The 23,573-nt window shown below is 42.8% G+C and overlaps 1 protein-coding gene across 2 annotated transcripts in view; it reads left to right on the top strand.

Annotated features, from left to right (window-relative positions):
• LOC110531246 (adenylate cyclase type 6) overlaps positions 1-23,573 on the top strand; it is a 131,382-nt gene that overhangs the window by 77,167 nt on the left and 30,642 nt on the right. For both annotated transcript variants that reach the window (XM_036988783.2, XM_036988784.2), the window contains exon 4: positions 20,289-20,438. In XM_036988783.2, coding sequence (XP_036844678.1) covers positions 20,289-20,438 — 150 coding nt within the window. The remainder of the gene's footprint in view (positions 1-20,288; positions 20,439-23,573) is intronic.

Below are 23,573 nucleotides of genomic sequence, written 5' to 3'. Positions count from 1 at the left end.
ACCACTGAAAATCCCTTCTAATAAACCACTGAATCTCCCTCCTAATAAACCACTGCATCTCCCTTCTAATAAACCACTGAATCTCCCTCCTAATAAACCACTGCATCTCCCGTCTAATAAACCACTGAATCTCCCTCCTAATAAACCCACTGAATCTCCCTCCCAATAAACCACTGAATCTCCCTCCTAATAAACCACTGCATCTCCCTCCCAATAAACTACTGAATCTCCCTTCTAATAAACCACTGAATCTCCCTCCCAATAAACCAGTGAATCTCCCTCCTAATAAACCACTGAATCTCCCTCCTAATAAACCCACTGAATCTCCCTCCTAATAAACCAGTGAGCCTCCCTCCTAATAAACCACTGAAAATCCCTTCTAATAAACCACTGAATCTCCCTCCTAATAAACCACTGCATCTCCCTTCTAATAAACCACTGAATCTCCCTCCGAATAAACCACTGCATCTCCCTTCTAATAAACCACTGAATCTCCCTCCTAATAAACCCACTGAATCTCCCTCCCAATAAACCACTGAATCTCCCTCCCAATAAACCACTGAATCTCCCTCCCAATAAACCACTGAATCTCCCTCCTAATAAACCAGTGAACCTCCCTCCTAATAAACCACTGAAAATCCCTTCTAATAAACCACTGAATCTCCCTCCTAATAAACCAGTGAACCTCCCTCCTAATAAGCCACTGAATCTCCCTCTTAATAAACCACTGAATCTCCCTCCTAATAAACCACTGCATCTCCCTTCTAATAAACCACTGAATCTCCATCCTAATAAACCCACTGAATCTCCCTCCCAATAAACCACTGAATCTCCCTCCTAATAAACCACTGCATCTCCCTCCCAATAAACTACTGAATCTCCCTTCTAATAAACCACTGAATCTCCCTCCCAATAAACCAGTGAATCTCCCTCCTAATAAACCACTGAATCTCCCTCCTAATAAACCCACTGAATCTCCCTCCTAATAAACCAGTGAACCTCCCTCCTAATAAACCACTGAAAATCCCTTCTAATAAACCACTGAATCTCCCTCCTAATAAACCACTGCATCTCCCTTCTAATAAACCACTGAATCTCCCTCCTAATAAACCACTGCATCTCCCTTCTAATAAACCACTGAATCTCCCTCCTAATAAACCCACTGAATCTCCCTCCCAATAAACCACTGAATCTCCCTCCTAATAAACCACTGCATCTCCCTCCCAATAAACTACTGAATCTCCCTTCTAATAAACCACTGAATCTCCCTCCCAATAAACCAGTGAATCTCCCTCCTAATAAACCACTGAATCTCCCTCCTAATAAACCCACTGAATCTCCCTCCTAATAAACCACTGCATCTCCCTTCTAATAAACCACTGAATCTCCCTCCTAATAAACCCACTGAATCTCCCTCCCAATAAACCACTGAATCTCCCTCCTAATAAACCACTGCATCTCCCTCCCAATAAACTACTGAATCTCCCTTCTAATAAACCCACTGAATCTCCCTCCTAATAAACCAGTGAACCTCCCTCCCAATAAACCAGTGAATCTCCCTCCTAATAAACCAGTGCTATTCAAAGCCAGGGTTGCAACCTCTAATGGGAGTAAGAAAGATAATTTTAAAAATAAACTTTATTGACCAAAATGCATGTCTTTATTGGTTCTCTTAATAAGATCATATGTAATGACAATGTAATGAATTTAAGGTTATTTGTTGATGTTAAAATCAAAATGTACTGATTTGAAGGTTGGTTGTTTCATTCGATTTGGGTGGGATGGGAGAAACGCTGAAAACGTTTTAATACCACTCCAGGTCTGGAGTCTGCACATAATGTAGTGACTCTCTGTCATGACATAACCCACGTCTGGATCAGCTGACTGGCTGAGCTTAAGGCTAGCTCATTATGGATTGTGTCATGACTATGTCATCTGTTATGTCATGGCTATGATAGTGTTATGTAGCTCTTGTGACAGATGGTTCAGTATAGAGTATAACCACAGAGCCTGATATACAGTACAGTAGTAGTGATGTATATCTACTAAGGATTCACCCCAGTGTTTTACCAAAAAGGCCCATTATTTTGTGCTTCCACCTCCACGGCCCGGTTCCCGGGGTCTCACTGAGCCATGGACTCTGGACATGCTCTCACTTGGGGCCAAGAGAGGCCATTGGTACTTTTCAGCTTGCATTTACATAACAATGGCTAACTGTGAACATGGGTTAACACACAAAGCAAATGTGTTGATGATGCAGAGGTTGTTGATTCTGCTCTTCGCAAGTCTCCGGTGTCAGCCCTAGCTATGGAAACACTCTATTGCTACATTAACATTACCACTGCAATGAACAAACCCAAAGTGAGTCTGCTGTTGGGTTCCTCTTATGAAGACCCACTGCTCTGGAAGGATGTGTAGTTTATCAGTGTCATATCATAGGTCCTCCTTAGCTCAGTTAGTAGAGCATGGCGCTTGCTATGGGTTCCATTCCCAGAACCACCCATAGGTAAATATGTATGCACGCATGACTAAGTTGCTTTAGATTAAAGGTGTCTGCTATAATGGTATATATATAATGGTATATATTATAATGGTGCAGTTGAAGTTGGAAATTTGCATACACCTTAGCCACATACATTTCAACTCAGTTTTTCACAATTCCTGACATGTAATCCTAATAAAAATTCCCTGTCTTAGGTCAGTTAAAATCACCTCTTTATTTTAAGAATGTGAAACAGAATAATAGTAGAGGGAATTATTTATTTCAGATTTGATTTCTTTCATCACATTCCCAGGGGGTCAGAAGTTTACATACACTCAAATAGTATTTGGTAGCATTTTTTTGGTAGCAATTGCCTTGGGTCAAACGTTTCAGGTAGCCTTCCACAAGCTTCCCACAATAAGTTGGGTGAATTTTGGCCCATTCCTCCTGACAGAGCTGGTGTAACTGAGTCAGGTTTGTAGGCCTCCTTAATCGCACACGCTTTTTCAGTCCTGCACACACATTTTCTATAGGATTGAGGTCAGGGCTTTGTGATGGCCACTCCAATACCTTGACTTTGTTGTCCTTAAGCCATTTTTCCACAACTTTGGAAGTATGCTTGGGGTCATTGTCTATTTGGAAGACCCATTTGCGACCAAGCTTTAACTTCCTGACTGATGTGTTGAGATGTTGCTTCAATATATCCACATAATTGTCCTACCTCATGAAGCCATCTATTTTGTGAAGTGCACCAGTCCCTACTGCAGCAAAGCACCCCCACAACATGATGCTGCCACCCCCGTGCTTCACGGTTGGGATGGTGTTCTCCGGCTTGCAAGCCCCCCCCCCTTTTTCCTCCAAACATAACGATGGTCATTATGGCCAAACAGGTCTATTTTTGTTTCATCAAACCAGAGGACATTTCTCCAAAAAGTACCCATGTACAGATGCAAACCGTAGTCTGGCTTTTTTATGGCGGTTTTGGAGCAGTGGCTTCTTCCTTTCTGAGCGGCCTTTCAGGTTATGTCGATATATGACTCGTTTTACTGTGGATATACATATTTTTGTAGCTGTTTCCTCCAGCATGTTCACAAGGTCCTTTGCTGTTGTTCTGGGATTGATTTGCACTTTTCGCACCAAAGTACTTCATCTCTAGGAGACAGAGCGCGTCTCCTTTCTGAGCAATTGCTCCCAAGGAGATTGGAAATTGGTCCGAAGGATGAACCAGACTTGTGGAGGTCTACAAAAAAATGTCTGAGGTCTTGGCTGATTTCTTTTGATTTTCTCATGATGTCAAGCAAAGGGGCACTGAGTTTAAAGGTAGACCTTGAAATACATCCACAAGTACACCTCCAATTGACTCAAATTATGCCAATTAGCCTATCAGAAGATTCTAAAGCCATTAAATAATTTTCTGCAATTTTTCAAGCTCTTTAAAGGCACAGTCGCCTTAGTGTATGTAAACTTCTGACCCACTGGAATTGTGATATAGTGAGTTAGTTATAAGTGAAATAATCTGTCTGTAAACAATTGTAGTAAAAATGACTTGTGCCGTGCACAAAGTAGATGTCCTAACTAGAGGTCGACCAATTATGATGGGGGTTGTGCTTATAGCCCAACACCGTGCAGGACGTTTGGCATTTGCCAGAGAACACCAAGATTGGCAAATTCGCCACTGGCGCCCTGTGCTCTTCACAGATGAAAGCAGGTTCACACTGAGCACATGTGACAGACGTGACAGAGTCTGGAGACGCCGTGGAGAACGTTCTGCTTCCTGCAACATCCTCCAGCATGACTGGTTTGGCGGTGGGTCAGTCATGGTGTGGGGTGGCATTTCTTTGGGAGCCCGCACAGCCCTCCATGTGCTCGCCAGAGGTAGCCTGACTGCCATTAGGTACCGAGATGAGATCCACTTGTGAGACCATAAGCTGGTGTGGTTGGCCCTGGGTTCCTCCTAATGCAAGACAATGCTAGACCTCATGTGGCTGGAGTGTGTCAGTAGTTCCTGCAAGAGGAAGGCATTGATGCTATGGACTGGCCTGTTCCCCAAACCTGAATCCAATTGAGCACATCTGGGACATCATGTCTCACTCCATCCACCAACGCCACGTTGCATCACAGACTGTCCAGGAGTTGGCGGATGCTTTAGTCCAGGTCTGGGAGGAGATTCCTTAGGAGACCATCCGCCACCTCATCAGGAGCATGCCCAGGCGTTGTGGGGAGGTCATACAGGCACGTGGAAGCCACACACACTACTGAGCCTAATTTTGACTTGTTTTAAGGACATTACATCAAAGTTGGATCAGCCTGTAGTGTGGTTTTCCACTTTAATTTTGAGTGTGACGCCAAATCCAGACCGCCATGGGTTGATACATTTTATTTCCATTGATCATTTTTGTGTGGTTTTGTTGTCAGCACATTCAACTATGTAAAGAAAAAAGTATTTAATAAGAACATTTCATTCATTCAGATCTAGGATGTGTTATTTTAGTGTTCCCTTTATTTTTTTGAGCAGTGTATTATAATGGTATTTATCATAATGGTATATATCATAATGGTATATATTATAATGGTATTTATCATAATGGTATATATTATAATGGTATTTATCATAATGGTATATATCATAATGGTATATATTATAATGGTGTCTATTATAATGGTATTTATCATAATGGCATACATCATAATGGTATATATCATAATGGTATATGTTATAATGGTTTAATTCATTATGGTATATATTATAATGGTATATATATATATATATATATATAATGGTATATATTATAATGGTTTAATTCATTGTGGTAAATAGTATAATGGTGTATATATGTAATGGTATATATATATAATGGTATATTTTATAATGGTATATATTATAATGGTATATATTCTAATGGTGTATATATGTAATGGTATATATATATATATAATGGTATATATATATAATGGTATATATTATTATGGTTTAATTCATTATGGTATATATTATAATGGTATATATTATAATGGTGTATATATGTAATGGTATATATATATATAATGGTATATATATATATATATATAATGGTATATATATAATGGTATATATTATTATGGTTTAATTCATTATGGTATATATTATAATGGTATATATCATACTCTCCTGTGGAGCTCCTCACTTTATGCTAATGTTTAAATTATTTTCAAATGCCCGACCCTTGAGTTAAACAACTTTCATCTAAGACTTGAGAGAAGAGTTGATACGTTCTTCCGGGCAGCGGTGACCCACGACTTATGTGTGTGCATTTGTCGTCTTGTTTTTTTTAGTGTTTTTAGTGTGATGTTTTATCCTCTCTACTTGATCGCCAATGTTTAATTATAGCAACAAAGTTGTAGAGCTATGGAATGATCCTGATAATTTTAAGCATTTTTGCAAGCCCAAATGGACTCAACTATGGAAATGCTGGAGGGAGCAGGGTCCAGGACTATAGCAGAGATACTGGCTGGATAGCCCAGTGGTGGATTTTATTCAAGACTTCCTGAAATAACAAATCACAAGACAACTTTCAAACACAAGCGAGGGAAGTGAGGGGTATCTGGAGGAGATTGAAAGCGATGAGGAATAAACTTCCCTTACTGACTACTCTGCTAATCAACGCCCAATCCTTGAGGGTGAAAGCGGACTAGCTGATGGATAACCGGCACTACCTGTATGAGTACAGGATGCCTGCGTCCTGGCTGGATCATCGAGTGCCTAACAGCAAAGAGGAGCCCGCTGGTTTCACTATGATCAGACAGGATTTCCCTGCTACTGGAAACATAACGATGGAGGTGTCTGTTTACTTATCAGGGACCAGTAGTGCAAATCCGTTGTGGTAAGAGAGCGCCCCTTGAACTACAGACGTTGACCTGCTAACCCTTTTACATGCCTCACGAATTGTTTATACAGTGCCTTGCGAAAGTATTCGGCCCCCTTGAACTTTGCGACCTTTTGCCACATTTCAGGCTTCAAACATAAAGATATAAAACTGTATTTTTTTGTGAAAAATCAACAACAAGTGGGACACAATCATGAAGTGGAACGACATTTATTGGATATTTCAAACTTTTTTAACAAATCAAAAACTGAAAAATTGGGCGTGCAAAATTATTCAGCCCCTTTACTTTCAGTGCAGCAAACTCTCTCCAGAAGTTCAGTGAGGATCTCTGAATGATCCAATGTTGACCTAAATGACTAATGATGATAAATACAATCCACCTGTGTGTAATCAAGTCTCCGTATAAATGCACCTGCACTGTGATAGTCTCAGAGGTCCGTTATAAGCGCAGAGAGCATCATGAAGAACAAGGAACACACCAGGCAGGTACGAGATACTGTTGTGAAGAAGTTTAAAGCCGGATTTGGATACAAAAAGATTTCCCAAGCTTTAAACATCCCAAGGAGCACTGCGCAAGCGATAATATTGAAATGGAAGGAGTATCAGACCACTGCAAATCTACCAAGACCTGGCCGTCCCTCTAAACTTTCAGCTCATACAAGGAGAAGACTGATCAGAGATGCAGCCAAGAGGCCCATGATCACTCTGGATGAACTGCAGAGATCTACAGCTGAGGTGGGAGACTCTGTCCATAGGACAACAATCAGTCGTATATTGCACAAATCTGGCCTTTATGGAAGAGTGGCAAGAAGAAAGCCATTTCTTAAAGATATCCATAAAAAGTGTTGTTTAAAGTTTGCCACAAGCCACCTGGGAGACACACCAAACATGTGGAAGAAGGTGCTCTGGTCAGATGAAACCAAATTTGAACTTTTTGGCAACAATGCAAAACGTTATGTTTGGCATAAAAGCAACACAGCTGAACACACCATCCCCACTGTCAAACATGGTGGTGGCAGCATCATGGTTTGTGCCTGCTTTTCTTCAGCAGGGACAGGGAAGATGGTTAAAATTGATGGGAAGATGGATGGAGCCAAATACAGGACCATTCTGGAAGAAAACCTGATGGAGTCTGCAAAAGACCTGAGACTGGGACGGAGATTTGTCTTCCAACAAGACAATGATCCAAAACATAAAGCAAAATCTACAATGGAATGGTTCAAAAATAAACATATCCAGGTGTTAGAATGGCCAAGTCAAAGTCCAGACCTGAATCCAATCAAGAATCTGTGGAAAGAACTGAAAACTGCTGTTCACAAATGCTCTCCATCCAACCTCACTGAGCTCGAGCTGTTTTGCAAGGAGGAATGGGTAAATAATGCAGTCTCTCGATGTGCAAAACTGATAGAGACATACCCCAAGCGACTTACAGCTGTAATCGCAGCAAAAGGTGGCGCTACAAAGTATTAACTTAAGGGAGCTGAATAATTTTGCACGCCCAATTTTTCAGTTTTTGATTTGTTAAAAAAGTTTGAAATATCCAATAAATGTCGTTCCACTTCATGATTGTGTCCCACTTCTTGTTGATTCTTTACAAAAAAATACAGTTTTATATCTTTATGTTTGAAGCCTGAAATGTGGCAAAAGGTTGCAAAGTTCAAGGGGGCCGAATACTTTCGCAAGGCACTGTATATACACTTCCGTTCAAAAGTGTGGGGTAACTTAGAAATATCTTTGTTTTTTAAAGAAAAGCACATTTTTTGACCATTTAAAATAGCATCATATTGATCAAAAATACAGTATAGACATTGGTAATGTTGTAAATGACTATTGTAGCTGAAAACGGGCATTTTTTTCCTATGGAATATCTAGATAGGCGTACAGAGGCCTATTATCAGCAACCATCACTCCTGTGTTCCAATGGCAAATTGTGTTAGCTAATCCAAGTTTATCGTTTTAAAAAAATTAGAAAACCCTTTTGCAATTATGTTAGCACAGCTGAAAGCTGTTGTTCTGATTAAAGAAGCAATACAACTTGCCTTCTTTAGACTAGTTGAGTATCTGGAGCATCAGCATTTGTGGATTCGATTACAGGCTCAAAATGGGCAGAAACAAATAACTTTCTTCAGAAACTCTATTCTTGTTCTGAGAAATTAAGGCTATTCCATGCTAGAAATTGCCAAGAAACTAAAGAGCTGGTACAACGCTGTGTACTACTCCCTTCACAGAACAGCGCAAACTGGCCCCGGTGCACAACTGAGCAAGAAGACAAGTACATTAGAGTAGTTCTCAACTGGCAGCTTCATTAAATAGTACCCGCAAAACACCAGTCTCAACGTCAACAGTGAAGAGGCGACTCCGGGATGCTGGCCTTCTAGGCTGTGATGAAACTGACTTTCATGAGGACTGCCACAGGAAAGGAAGACCCAGAGTTACCTCTGCTGCAGAGGATAAGTTCATTAGAATTATCAGCCTCAGAAATTGCAGCCCAATAAATGCTGCATGAAGTTCAAGTAACAGACACATCTCAACATCAACTGTTCCGAGGAGACTGCATGGGCCTCCTGAGTGGTGCAGTGGTCTAAGTGCTAGCTGTACCACTAGAGGTTCTGGGTTCGAGCCCAGGCTCGGGACTTAACATGGCAAATTACTTGCAAATTACTTACTGTGCAGAGCAACTGGCTGCTATTTTCTATTTTATTTACTTTGGATCAGCAACATGCACCTATGTTATGGAAAAGCAAATCCCTACCTCAACAAACCCATCTGTAATTAACATCCCTGCTTATGAAGTGCTTTGAGAAGATTGTCAAAAAAACTCCTCCTTCACTCTACCCAGCAGCACCTTGATCCCCTTCAGTTTGCCTATACGACTGGCAGGGGGGTTGATGATGCCATCCTTACTCTACTGAACCTTATCTACAAAGTTGATGATGCCATCCTTACTCTACTGAACCTTATCTACAAGGTTGATGATGCCATCCTTACTCTACTGAACCTTATCTACAAAGTTGATGATGCCATCCTTACTCTACTGAACCTTATCTACAAGGTTGATGATGCCATCCTTACTCTACTGAACCTTATCTACAAGGTTGATGATGCCATCCTTACTCTACTGATGATGCTGTCCTTATTCCACTGAACCTTATCTACAAGGTTGATGATGCCATCCTTACTCAACTGATCCTTATCTACAAGCACCTAGAGCAGTGGTCACCAACCTTTTCAAAATCGGTTAGGCTGCCTCTCACCCGACTCACTGTCCCTCTGCTCTACTTCCCTCCACTGAGAAGAGGGGACACAGTCTTCCAGCTTACATCGAAACTCAAGTCGCACTGCATTAGTTCTGCCTTATGCACCAATTCATGTTGTTACTCCTATGACCAGAGAAAGTTAAATATTCAATGATATTAAAAAAGGCAACTCAAGCTTATCTGAAAACGTTTGCTATACTCATTCATTGCAGCAGCAGTGCTGGTTGTAGCTTGAGTGGAAGTAGGGAGAACACAAATTTTATGACTTATAAAAGTTTTGAACCAAGTGTTGACAATGCTGAATAACAACTTAAACATGAACTTACACTACTTATAAAAACAGCAGTTCTTTGCTGTATTTGTTGAGTCTCTTTCTAGTCATGGTTTTAAAAGTTTTGAAATCTCACAGTATCAACTTTGATGTGCGTTCAAAGCTTCTTTTTACAGTCTATGGCTCGAGGATTTGCTTTCTGGTCCTGCAGGATAGGCAGAGTTCTACCTTCAAACATGGGAACACAAAATGGGAATACAACAGCGCAAATATTCAATCAAAAAATAGGAATGCAAGGCTTTATCATAGTTTTTTAACAGAAATGTTTGGTGACCAACTAGGAATGCCTTGGAGATTGACCATCTGATCGCGATCGACCGGTCGGTGACCACTGGCTTAGAGGGAGCCAGATGCCATGTATTTGTTGATGTCTCTTCAACATTTAATACAATCCAGACCTCCACCTTAGCCCAGAGACTGATGTACAATTATCATTAGATGGAGGCCTGGCGCTGTGGATCCTTGATTTCCTTAGCAATAGGACACAGCAGGTCAAGGTGGGGCAGTGGATGTCGGACAAGCACACCACTAGCATGGAATCTCCTCAAGGCTGTGTGATTTCTACATTGTTGTACATCACCAATGACTGTAAAAGCTCCTGCCCTGGTAGACACCTGATAAAGTTTTCAGACAACACAGCACCGGTCAGTCTACTCCAGCATGAGGAGGAGCACTGGTCAGTCTACTCCAGCATGAGGAGGAGCACTGGTCAGTCTACTCCAGCATGAGGAGGAGCACTGGTCAGTCTACTCCAGCATGAGGAGGAGCACCGGTCAGTCTACTCCAGCATGAGGAGGAGCACTGGTCAGTCTACTCCAGCATGAGGAGGAGCACTGGTCAGTCTACTCCAGCATGAGGAAGAGCACTGGTCAGTCTACTCCATCATGAGGAGGAGCACTGGTCAGTCTACTCCAGCATGAGGAAGAGCACTGGTCAGTCTACTCCAGCATGAGGAAGAGCACTGGTCAGTCTACTCCAGCATGAGGAGGAGGAGCACTGGTCAGTCTACTCCAGCATGAGGAGGAGCACTGGTCAGTCTACTCCAGCATGAGGAGGAGCACTGGTCAGTCTACTCCAGCATGAGGAGGAGCACTGGTCAGTCTACTCCAGCATGAGGAAGAGCACTGGTCAGTCTACTCCAGCATGAGGAGGAGCACTGGTCAGTCTACTCCAGCATGAGGAGGAGCACTGGTCAGTCTACTCCAGCATGAGGAAGAGCACTGGTCAGTCTACTCCAGCATGAGGAGGAGCACTGGTCAGTCTACTCCAGCATGAGGAAGAGCACTGGTCAGTCTACTCCAGCATGAGGAAGAGCACTGGTCAGTCTACTCCAGCATGAGGAGGAGCACTGGTCAGTCTACTCCAGCATGAGGAGGAGCACTGGTCAGTCTACTCCAGCATGAGGAGGAGCACTGGTCAGTCTACTCCAGCATGAGGAGGAGCACTGGTCAGTCTACTCCAGCATGAGGAGGAGGAGCACGGGACAGTCTAATCCAGCATGAGGAAGAGCACTGGTCAGTCTACTCCAGCATGAGGAGGAGGAGCACGGGACAGTCTAATCCAGCATGAGGAGGAGGAGGAGCACTGGTCAGTCTTGGAGGAATTTGTGAAGTGGTGTGATGACTCTCACTTAGTGCTCAACACAGAAAAGACCAAAGAGATGCACATCGACTTCAGGAAAAATGTAAGGAAAAATGTAACAATAGTCAATGCTAATGTCTCTCAGAGAAATATGTTGAGAAGAATTGCTAGATGCTAGGGTTCAAGCAGACCAGTCTAGAGGTCTTTTATGATATAAGAGCCATCACAAAAGCCTGCAAGGTACTGATGGAGTTTGAGCTTCACCCCTACAGGAGATCTTACATGGCACCAGAGAAATAGAGCCAAACGATACTTTGTCCCAGCGGCGGTAAGGCTCATGAATGTTTAGCCTACAGCTAGTTGACAGAGAATACTGATGTGTATAGTGTATATAGTGTACTGATATGTATAGTGTATATAGTGTACTGATGTATATAGTGTATATAGTATACTGAGGTGTATAGTGTATATAGTGTACTGATGTATATAGTGTATATAGTATACTGATGTGTATAGTGTATATAGTGTACTGCTGTGTATAGTGTATATAGTGTACTGCTGTGTATAGTGTATATAGTATATTGATGTGTATAGTGTATATAGTGTACTGATGTGTATAGTGTATATAGTCTACTGATGTATATAGTGTATATAGTATACTGATGTGTATAGTGTATATAGTATACTGATGTGTATAGTGTATATAGTGTACTGATGTATATAGTGTATATAGTGTACTGATATGTATATAGTGTATATAGTGTACTGATATGTATATTGTATATAGTGTAATGATGTATATAGTGTATATAGTATACTGAGGTGTATAGTGTATATAGTGTACTGATGTATATAGTGTATATAGTATACTGATGTGTATAGTGTATATAGTGTACTGATGTGTATAGTGTATATAGTGTACTGATATGTATATAGTGTATATAGTGTACTGATATGTATATTGTCTATAGTGTACTGATGTATATAGTGTATATAGTATACTGAGGTGTATAGTGTATATAGTGTACTGATGTATATAGTGTATATAGTATACTGATGTGTATAGTGTATATAGTGTACTGATGTGTATAGTGTATATAGTGTACTGATATGTATATAGTGTATATAGTGTACTGATATGTATATTGTCTATAGTGTACTGATGTATATAGTGTATATAGTGTACTGCTGTGTATAGTGTATATAGTATATTGATGTGTATAGTGTATATAGTGTACTGATGTGTATAGTGTATATAGTCTACTGATGTATATAGTGTATATAGTATACTGATGTGTATAGTGTATATAGTGTACTGAGGTGTATAGTGTATATAGTGTACTTATGTGTATAGTGTATATAGTGTACTGATGTGTATATTGTATATAGTGTACTGATGTGTATATTGTATATAGTATACTGATGTATATAGTGTACTGAGGTGTATAGTGTATATAGTGTACTGAGGTGTATAGTGTATATAGTGTACTGATGTGTATATTGAATATAGTGTACTGATGTGTATAGTGTATATAGTGTACTGGTGTGTATAGTGTATATAGTATACTGATGTATATAGTGTATATCGTGTATATAGTGTATTGATGTGTATAGTGTATCGTGTACTCATGTGTATAGTGTATATAGTATACTGAGGTGTATAGTGTATATAGTGTACTGATGTGTATAGTCTATATAGTGTACTGATGTGTATATAGTGTACTGATGTGTATAGTGTACTGATGTTTATATAGTGTACTGATGTGTATAGTGTATATAGTGTACTGATGTGTATATAGTGTACTGATGTGTATATTGTATATAGTGTACTGATGTGTATAGTGTATATAGTGTACTGATGTGTATATTGTATATAGTGTACTGATGTGTATATTGTATATAGTGTACTGATGTGTATATAGTGTACTGATGTGTATATTGTATATAGTGTACTGATGTTTATATAGTGTATATAGTGTACTGATGTGTATATTGTCCTGAAGATAATTTGTTTGGTTCAACATTCACACATGTAGGTAACTGTGTCTGGAACTCTAGCCATCTCTTCTTCTAGCCATCGTAGCCAAAATAATGTGCAATTGGTTATTTTCATACATGACCCTATGCGTGATGGGATGTTAATTGCTTAATTAACTCAGGAATCACACGTGTGGAAGCACCTGCTTTCAATATACTTTGTATCCCTCATTTACTCAAGTGTTTCATTTATTTTGGCAGTTACCTATAGTACAGCAATTAAATACTGGAGTTGAGTTGTTGCTGACACTGTTTTGAGATGGTAGATAGATATTTTGTACACACACGCACGGGCACACATACACACTTTGGTTCAGAGTACAGGGTCAGGTTGTTAGACTGCCTCTGTCTGTAGTCAAAACACAGGTCCTGTATCTATGTATACACTGTAAACCTCCTTTCATATCTACTGACACTGTGGAGAGGAGAGCATTCCAGCCTGCCATCTTCACAAACAATCCAACCTACCATCTTCACAAACAGTCCAACCTACCATCTTCACAAACAGTCCAACATGCCATCTTCACAAACACTCCAACCTACCATCTTCACACACACTCCAACCTACCATCTTCACACACACTCCAAGCTGCCATCTTCACAAACACTCCAACCTACCATCTTCACAAACACTCCTACCCACCATCTTCACACACACTCCAACATGCATCTTCACAAACACTCCAACCTACCATCTTCACAAACACTCCAACCTATCATCTTCACAAACACTCCAACCTATCATCTTCACAAACACTCCAACCTGTAATCTTCACAAACACTCCAACCTATCATCTTCACAAATACTCCAACCTACCATCTTCACAAACACTACAACCTATCATCTTCACACAAACACTCCAACCTATCAGCTTCACACAAACACTTCAACCTATCATCTTCACAAACACTCCAACCTACCATTTTCACAAACACTCCAACGTGCCATCTTCACAAACACTACAACCTATCATCTTCACACAAACACTCCAACCTATCAGCTTCACACAAACACTTCAACCTATCATCTTCACAAACACTCCAACCTACCATTTTCACAAACACTCCAACCTATCATCTTCACAAACACTCCAACCTATCAGCTTCACACAAACACTTCAACCTATCATCTTCACAAACACTCCAACCTGTAATCTTCACAAACACTCCAACCTACCATCTTCACAAACACTCCAACCTATCATCTTCACACAAACACTCCAACCTATAATATTCACAAACACTCCAACCTACCATCTTCACAAACACTCCAACCTATCATCTTCACACAAACACTCCAACCTATAATATTCACAAACACTCCAACCTACCATCTTCACAAACACTCCAACCTATCATCTTCACACAAACACTCCAACCTATAATATTCACAAACACTCCAACCTATCATCTTCACAAACACTCCAACCTGTAATCTTCACAAACACTCCAACCTATCATCTTCACAAATACTCCAACCTATCATTTTCACAAACACTCCAACCTACCATCTTCACAAATACTCCAACCTATCATCTTCACAAACACTCCAACCTACCATCTTCACAAACACTCCAACCTACCATCTTCACACAAACACTCAAACCTATCATCTTCACACAAACACTCCAACCTATCATCTTCACACAAACACTTCAACCTATCATCTTCAAACACTCCAACCTTTCATCTTCACACAAGCACTCCAACCTATCATCTTCACACAAACACTCCAACCTATCATCTTCACACAAACACTCCAACCTATCATCTTCACACAAACACTCCAACCTATCATCTTCACACAAACACTCCAACCTATCATCTTCACACAAACACTCCAACCTACCATCTACACAAACACTCCAACCTATCATCTTCACACAAACACTCGAGTGTGTGTACGTGTGTGTATGCACAGACGAATGCACAGATACACGCACAGGTTTGGCACATACCAGCTTCAACTTACATATGCTGGTACTGATATTGAAGTTGGAGATAATTTGTCAAGTAAGGCAGGCATACTATCCATCCATCTAAAGAGGAATGCAATGTATTGTATTACACTCTGAACTTTGAGCACAATGCATTCCTGGTTATTGAGTGCTACATACAGTACTTCCATGTGTGATTGATTTATTTAGTTGAAATATTTAAGCAAAACCAACTGTTCTGGAACCTTGTCTGTTAAAACCAACTGTTCTAGAATGTTGGTCTGAGGAGAACAGAGAACACCACTGGTTATCCATGTGTGATTGATTTAGTTGCATAAGTGCTACATGTTGGGGAATGTTGTTCTAAGGACAGCACAATCTATGTAGAAGTAATGGCCTTAGAACTTCTATGGACCTGGTCTAGAATGCAGAACACACCAGTCAGTCAATAGAGGTAATGTCCTAGTTATTAAACCTCCATCAGACAACATCATGGCCATCTGTCTGTTACACGGTGTGCTTCATCCAGCCTATGAGACTCAGTCTGTCCTTTTCTCATTATTGATGGTATAATCTTCATAGGAAACAGTCTGTCCACTGGTCAGGGGTCAAGCTATTTTCCCAGGATTTGGTGTGTGTGTGTGTGCGTGCGTGCGTGCGTGTGTGCGTGCGTGCATGTGTGGGTGTGTGTGTGCGCGCACACACACGCAGGGAAAGGGGGAAACCCAGAGCCCTGTAGTCATTGTGTGTGTTGTGTGTAAACCATTGAATAAGGACAAAATCCCTAACAGACACTGGCTTGTTGCCTGAATGGAAGAGAAAGAGAGAGAGTGGGTGTGTGTGTGGAAGAAGGGAATGTTCTAGAGGTCAACAACCTCACTAAACTTACTGCAAGATATCTAAACTTAACTTTCACTAGCCCATGGATATTAGCCTAATGCTGTTGTGTTAGTCTAAGATAACTGCAGGCTAAACCACTCCACTTAATTTTAGCCAGCCAATGGATATACAGTAAGCCTTTAATGTGGTTGTGTTGTTCTGTGGCGTGTTGCTACAATGTGCTCGTGTACAATTTGCATTGGCCTAGTCTCTTCCCCACTGCTGTGTCTCAAAACACAAGCCTTAGCATTAGCATCCACAAATATAAGCTAAAGAGTATCTGCACAGTGCAAGGATCAGTGATCCCCTTCTCTATCTGTCACCAATGTCTCTCTGTACGGAGGAATACTGGAGTAAGGAGGAAACTTGGGCCTTCTCTGTTTGTCTCTGTCCCCATGTCTTTGTATTATCTTAAAAAAGATATATATTTTGTCTGTTTATTGGATAGAGGTGAATGGTAGGAGACAGAATGCTGAAAGAGCAGTAGGCCGGATTAGAAGCCATGTTGGAAGCAGTTGATTGTACAACGTTCTCCAGAGGCAGAGACTAGGCCACGGCATTGTTTTATTGAATCCTTTCACACTAATGTTAGAAACAGAATAAGAAACGGAGGGAGGGCTAGACCAGAGATAGTCTTGGGTTGCATCCCAATATTTATTCTGAACAAAAATATAAACGCAACATGTAAAGTGTTGGTCCCATGTTTCATGAGCTGAAGTAAAAGATACCAGAAATGTTCCAAACGCACAAAACGCTTGTTTCTCTCAAATGTTGTGCCCACATTTGTTTACATCCCTGTTAGTGAGCATTTCTCCTTTGCCAACATAATCCATCCACCTGACAGGTGTCATATCAAGAAGATGATTAAACAGCATGATCATTACACAGGTGCACCTTGTGCAGGGAACAATAAAAGGCCACTCTAAAATGTGCATGTTTTGAGGGAGCGTGCAATTAGCGTTTCTGGTGTTGTGTGGGCAAGCGGTTTGCTGATGTAAATGTTGTGAACAGAGTACCCCCATGGTGAAGGTGGGGTTATGGTATGGGCAGGACAACGAACACAATTTGTATTCTATCTATGGCAATTTAATGCACAGAGGTACCGTGATGAGATCCTGAGGCCCATTTGTCGCGCCGTTCATCCGCTGCCATCACGTCATGTTAATGCATGGCCCCATGCCGCAAGGATCTGTACACAATTCCTGGAAGCTGAAAATGTCCCAGTTCTTGTCCCAGTTCTTGCATGGCCTGCATACTCACCAGACATGTCACCCATTGAGCATATTTGGAATGCTCCGGATCGATGTGTACAACAGCACGTTCCAGTTGCCACTAAAATATCCAGCAACTTCGCACAGCTATTGAGGAGGAGTGGGACAACATTCCACAGGCCACAATCAACAGCCTGATCAACTCTATGTGAAGGAGATGTGTTGCATTGCTTGAGACAAATGGTGGTCACACCAGATACTGACTGGTTTTCTGATCCACACCCCTATCTTGTTTTTGACCAATAGATGCATATCTGTATTCCCAGTCATGTGAAATCCATATATTACGTTTATATTTTTGTTCAAAGTAGATTTCCCTGTTAATCTGTACATTTACCAGTGCGAAGATTGTGTATAGATATTCCAGGAAATGTATAGATTTTCTGAGAAATGTATAGACATCCCAATTTATAGCCTATAAGACATCTCAAGAATGATGACTTTTGAAAAACCATCTCTCTCTCTCTCTCTCTCTCTCTCTCTCTCTCTATCCCCCCTCTCTCTCTCTCTCTCTCATGAAGGGAAGTTAAGTATGTAAGGGTATCTCAATAAAGTAACATTTGTCTCCTCTCTCTCCTCTCCCCAACTCTCTCTCTCTCCTCTCCCCCACTCTCTCTCTCTCCTCCCCCACTCTCTCTATCTCCTCTCCCCCGCTCTCTCTCTCCTCTCCCCCACTCTCTCTATCTCCTCTCCCCCACTCTCTCTCTCCTCTCCCCCACTCTCTCTCTCTCCTCTCCCCCACTCTCTCTCTCTCCTCTCCCCCACTCTCTCTCTCTCCTCTCCCCCACTCTCTCTCTCTCCTCTCCCCCACTCTCTCTCTCTCTCTCCCCTCTCCCCCACTCTCTCTCTCTCATCTCCCCCACTCTCTCTCTCCTCTCCCCCACTCTCTCTCTCTCCTCTCCCCCACTCTCTCTCTCTCCTCTCCCCCACTCTCTCTCTCCTCTCCCCCACTCTCTCTCTCTCCTCTCCCCCACTCTCTCTCTCTCCTCTCCCCCACTCTCTCTCTCATCTCCCCCACTCTCTCTCTCCTCTCCCCCACTCTATCTCTCTCCTCTCCCCCACTCACTCTCTCTCCTCTCCCCCACTCTCTCTCTCTCATCTCCCCAACTCTCTCTCTCTCTCTCCTCTCCCCCACTCTCTCTCTCTCCTCTCCCCCACTCTCTCTCTCTCCTCTCCCCCACTCTCTCTCTCCTCTCCCCCACTCTCTCTATCTCCTCTCCCCCACTCTCTCTCTCCTCTCCCCCACTCTCTCTCTCTCCTCTCCCCCACTCTCTCTCTCTCCTCTCCCCCACTCTCTCTCTCTCCTCTCCCCCACTCTCTCTCTCTCTCTCTCCTCTCCCCCACTCTCTCTCTCTCCTCTCCCCCACTCTCTCTCTCTCCTCTCCCCCACTCTCTCTCTCTCCTCTCCCCCACTCTCTCTCTCCTCTCCCCCACTCTCTCTCTCATCTCCCCCTCTCTCTCTCCTCTCCCCCACTCTCTCTCTCTCCTCTCCCCCACTCACTCTCTCTCCTCTCCCCCACTCTCTCTCTCTCATCTCCCCCACTCTCTCTCTCCTCTCCCCCACTCTCTCTCTCTCCTCTCCCCCACTCTCTCTCTCTCCTCTCCCCCACTCTCTCTCTCTCCTCTCCCCCACTCTCTCTCTCTCTCTCCCCTCTCCCCCACTCTCTCTCTCTCATCTCCCCCACTCTCTCTCTCCTCTCCCCCACTCTCTCTCTCTCCTCTCCCCCACTCTCTCTCTCCCTCTCCCCCACTCTCTCTCTCCTCTCCCCCACTCTCTCTCTCTCCTCTCCCCCACTCTCTCTCTCTCCTCTCCCCCACTCTCTCTCTCATCTCCCCCACTCTCTCTCTCCTCTCCCCCACTCTATCTCTCTCCTCTCCCCCACTCACTCTCTCTCCTCTCCCCCACTCTCTCTCATCTCCCCAACTCTCTCTCTCTCTCTCCTCTCCCCCACTCTCTCTCTCTCCTCTCCCCCACTCTCTCTATCTCCTCTCCCCCACTCTCTCTCTCCTCTCCCCCACTCTCTCTATCTCCTCTCCCCCACTCTCTCTCTCCTCTCCCCCACTCTCTCTCTCTCCTCTCCCCCACTCTCTCTCTCTCCTCTCCCCCACTCTCTCTCTCCTCTCCCCCACTCTCTCTCTCTCTCTCCCCTCTCCCCCACTCTCTCTCTCCTCTCCCCCACTCTCTCTATCTCCTCTCCCCCACTCTCTCTCTCCTCTCCCCCACTCTCTCTCTCTCCTCTCCCCCACTCTCTCTCTCTCCTCTCCCCCACTCTCTCTCCCCTCTCCCCCACTCTCTCTTTGTCATCTCCCCCACTCTCTCTTTGTCATCTCCCCCACTCTCTCTCTCCTCTCCCCCACTCTCTCTCTCTCCTCTCCCCCACTCTCTCTCTCTCCTCTCCCCCACTCTCTCTCTCTCCTCTCCCCCACTCTCTCTCTCCTCTCCCCCACTCTCTCTCTCATCTCCCCCACTCTCTCTCTCCTCTCCCCCACTCTCTCTCTCTCCTCTCCCCCACTCACTCTCTCTCCTCTCCCCCACTCTCTCTCTCTCATCTCCCCAACTCTCTCTCTCTCTCCTCTCCCCCACTCTCTCTCTCTCCTCTCCCCCACTCTCTCTCTCTCCTCTCCCCCACTCTCTATCTTACTCCTCCAGCTGAGTGCCAATGCTTTGGTCTTCCTGTGTACCAACATGATAGGTATCTGTACCCACTACCCTGCCGAGGTGTCTCAGAGACAGGCCTTTCAGGAGACCAGGGGGTACATCCAGGCCCGGCTCTACCTGCAGAGAGAGAACCAGCAACAGGTAGGCTACACACACACAGAGACACACAAGCATGTAAGCATGACACACACACAAACACACACACACACACACACATTCACAAGGAGGAGCACACACTTACACAAGCCATTACAATTGTTTACCGAAATATGCTTTCTTATTTTTGTGGGTCAACAGTATAGAGTATATCTGAATGCCCCATGTTCTCATGTTCTACCATGTTCCCATGCAGTATTCCTAAGAATGAATGGTACTCGCATGGTAGTTACTCATTGAGATTTCTAGCTGTGAAACGCATGAAAAACACATGAGAGGGAATGGGTTGAACTGAGTGCTTTTCTCTCTGCCTTTTCCTTCTCTCTGTCTCTCTCAGTCCCTCCACACCCCCCCCCCCTCTCTCTCTCTCTCTCTCTCTCTCTCTCGCTCTCTCTCACTCCTTCCACATCCTCCCTCTCTCTCTCGCTCTGCTTCTCTCTCCCTCTCTCACTCCCTTCACATTCTCTCTCTCTCTGCTTCTCTCTCCCTCTCTCACTCCCTTCACATTCTCTCTCTCTCTCTGCTTCTCCCCCTCTCTCTCTGCTTCTCTCTCACTCCCTTCACATTCTCTCTCTCTCTGCTTCTCCCCCTCTCTCTCTGCTTCTCTCTCACTCCCTCCACATCATCTCTCTCTCAATTCAATTCAAGGGGCTTTATTGGCATGGGAATCATATGTTAACATTTCCAAAGCAAGTGAAGTAGATAATATACAAAAGTGAAATAAACTATAAAAATGAACAGTAAACATTACACATTACAGTGTCTAGTTTGAGAAACAGACGCCTCACATCCTCAACTGACAGCTTCATTAAATAGTACCTGACAAACACCCGTCTCAATGTCAACTGTGAAGAGGAGACTCCGAGATACTGGCCTTCTAGGTAGAGTTGAAAAGAAAAATCCATATCTCTGTCCAGTATATGTGTTATTTTGCCCATCTTAATCTTTTTTCAACTCTGCCTAGAAGGCCAGCATCCCAGAGTCTCCTCTTCACTGTTGACGTTGAGACTGGTGTTTTGCAGGTACTATTTAATGAAGCTGCCAGTTGAGGACTTGTGAGGCGTCTGTTTCTCAAACTAGACACTAATGTACTTGTCCTCTTGCTCAGTTGTGCACCGGGGCCTCCCACTCCTCTTTCTATTCTGGTTATAGACAGTTTGCGCTGTTCTGTGAAGGGAGGAGTACACAGCATTGTACGAGATCTTCAGCTTCTTGGCAATTTCTAGCATTTCTCAGAACAACAAAATACTGACGAGTTTCAGAAGAAAGTCCTTTGTTTCTGGCCATTTTGAGCCTGTAATTCAAATCCACCAATGCTGATGCTCCAGATACTCAACTAGTCTAAAGAAGGCCAGTTTTATTGCTTCTTTAATCAGAACAACAGTTTTCAGCTGTGCTGAGTGAAATAATCTGTCTTTAAACAATTTTTGGAAAAATTACTTGTGTTATGCACAAAGTAGATGTCCTAACCGACTTGCCGACTTGTGGAGTGGTTTAAAAATGACTTCAACTGTACATACAGTCACTGTGGGGACGACGTCATCGATGCACTTATTGATAAAGTCAGTGACTGTTGTACTCCTCAATGCCATCGGAGGAATCCCAGAACATATTCCAGTCTGTGATAGCAAAACAGTCCTGTAGCTTAGCATCTGCTTCATGTGACCATTTTTTTATAAACTGAGTCACTGGTGCTTCCTGCTTTAATTTTTGCTTGTAAGCAGGAATCAGGAGGATAGAATTGTGGTTGGATTTACCAAATGGAGGGCGAGGGAGAACTTTGTATGCGTCTCTGTGTGTTCCAACATGTTCCAGTCTGTGTGTGGAGTACAGGTGATCTACATTTTTTGCCCTCTGGTTGCACATTTAACATGTTGATAGAAATTAGGTAAAGGTGATTTAAATTGATAAAAATGATTTAAATAAGTCCCCGGTAGTGTGGTCTACAGCTTATCATAAGATACTCTACTTCAGGCGAGCAAAATCAAGAGATTTTCTTAGATTTCGCGCACCAGCTGTTGTTTACAAATATGCACAGAATGCCCCCCCCCCTCGTCTTTCCGGAGTGTGCTGTTCTATCTAGCCAGTGCGGCATATATCACACTAACTGAATATCCATGTCATAATTTAGCCACAGTTCCATGAAACATAAGATATTACAGTTGTCAATGTCCCCTTGGTAGGATATTCGTGATCGTACCTCGTCTAATTTATTGTCCAATGATTGCATGTTGGCAAGTAATATTGACGGTAACGTCAGCTTTCCCACTCACCGTCTGCGCGTCCTTACGAGGCACCCCGCTCTGTGTCCTCTGTACCTGCGTCTCTTTCTCTTCCCAATGACGGGGATGTTAGCCTTGTCAGGTGTTCGAAGTACATCCTTTGTGTCCTGCTTTTTGAAGAAAAACTCTTTGTCTAATCCGAGGTGAGTGCTCGCTGTCCTGATATCCAGAAGCTCTATTTTGCTGTAAGATATGGTGGCAGAAACATTATAACAATAGTATTTTACAACATTAACAATGTCTACACTGCATTTCTGTATTTCTGTTATTTTAATAGACAACAAAATGTGCTTTTCTTTCAAAAACAGGGACATTTCTAAGTGAAAGGTAGTGTAGGGGCTGCTGTAGGCCCTCCTTGGTTGGTGACAGAAGCACCAGATCATCAGCAAAGAGTAGACATTTGACTTCAGATTCTAGTAGATTCTAGGTGAGGCCGGGGGCTGCAGACTGTTCTAGTGTTCTCACCAATTTGTTGATATATACTGTATGTTAAAGAGGGTGGGGCTTAAGCTGCATCCCTGTCTCACCCGACGTCCCAGTGGGAAGAAATGTTTTTTGCCAGTTTTAACTGCACACTTCTTGTATGTGTACATGGATTTTATAATGTTGTATGTTTTTCCCCAAACACCACTTTCCATCAATTTGTATTGCAGACCCTCATGCCAAATTGAGTTGAAGGTTTTTTTGAGATCAACAAAGCATGAGAAGGCTTTGCCTTTGTTTTGGTTTGTTTGTTTGTCAATTAGGGTGTGCAGGGTGAATACGTGGTCTGTCGTACGATAATTTGGTAAAAAGCCAATATGACATTTGCTCAGTATATTGTTTTCACTGAGAAAAT

The sequence above is a fragment of the Oncorhynchus mykiss genome, chromosome 9 (assembly GCF_057628025.1).
Source record: "Oncorhynchus mykiss isolate SJ-2025 chromosome 9, ASM5762802v1, whole genome shotgun sequence".
In the NCBI taxonomy this organism is placed as follows: Eukaryota; Metazoa; Chordata; class Actinopteri; order Salmoniformes; family Salmonidae; genus Oncorhynchus; species Oncorhynchus mykiss.
The sequence above is the reverse complement of the archived record's forward strand: the minus strand, read 5'-3'. Positions and strand labels throughout refer to the sequence as shown.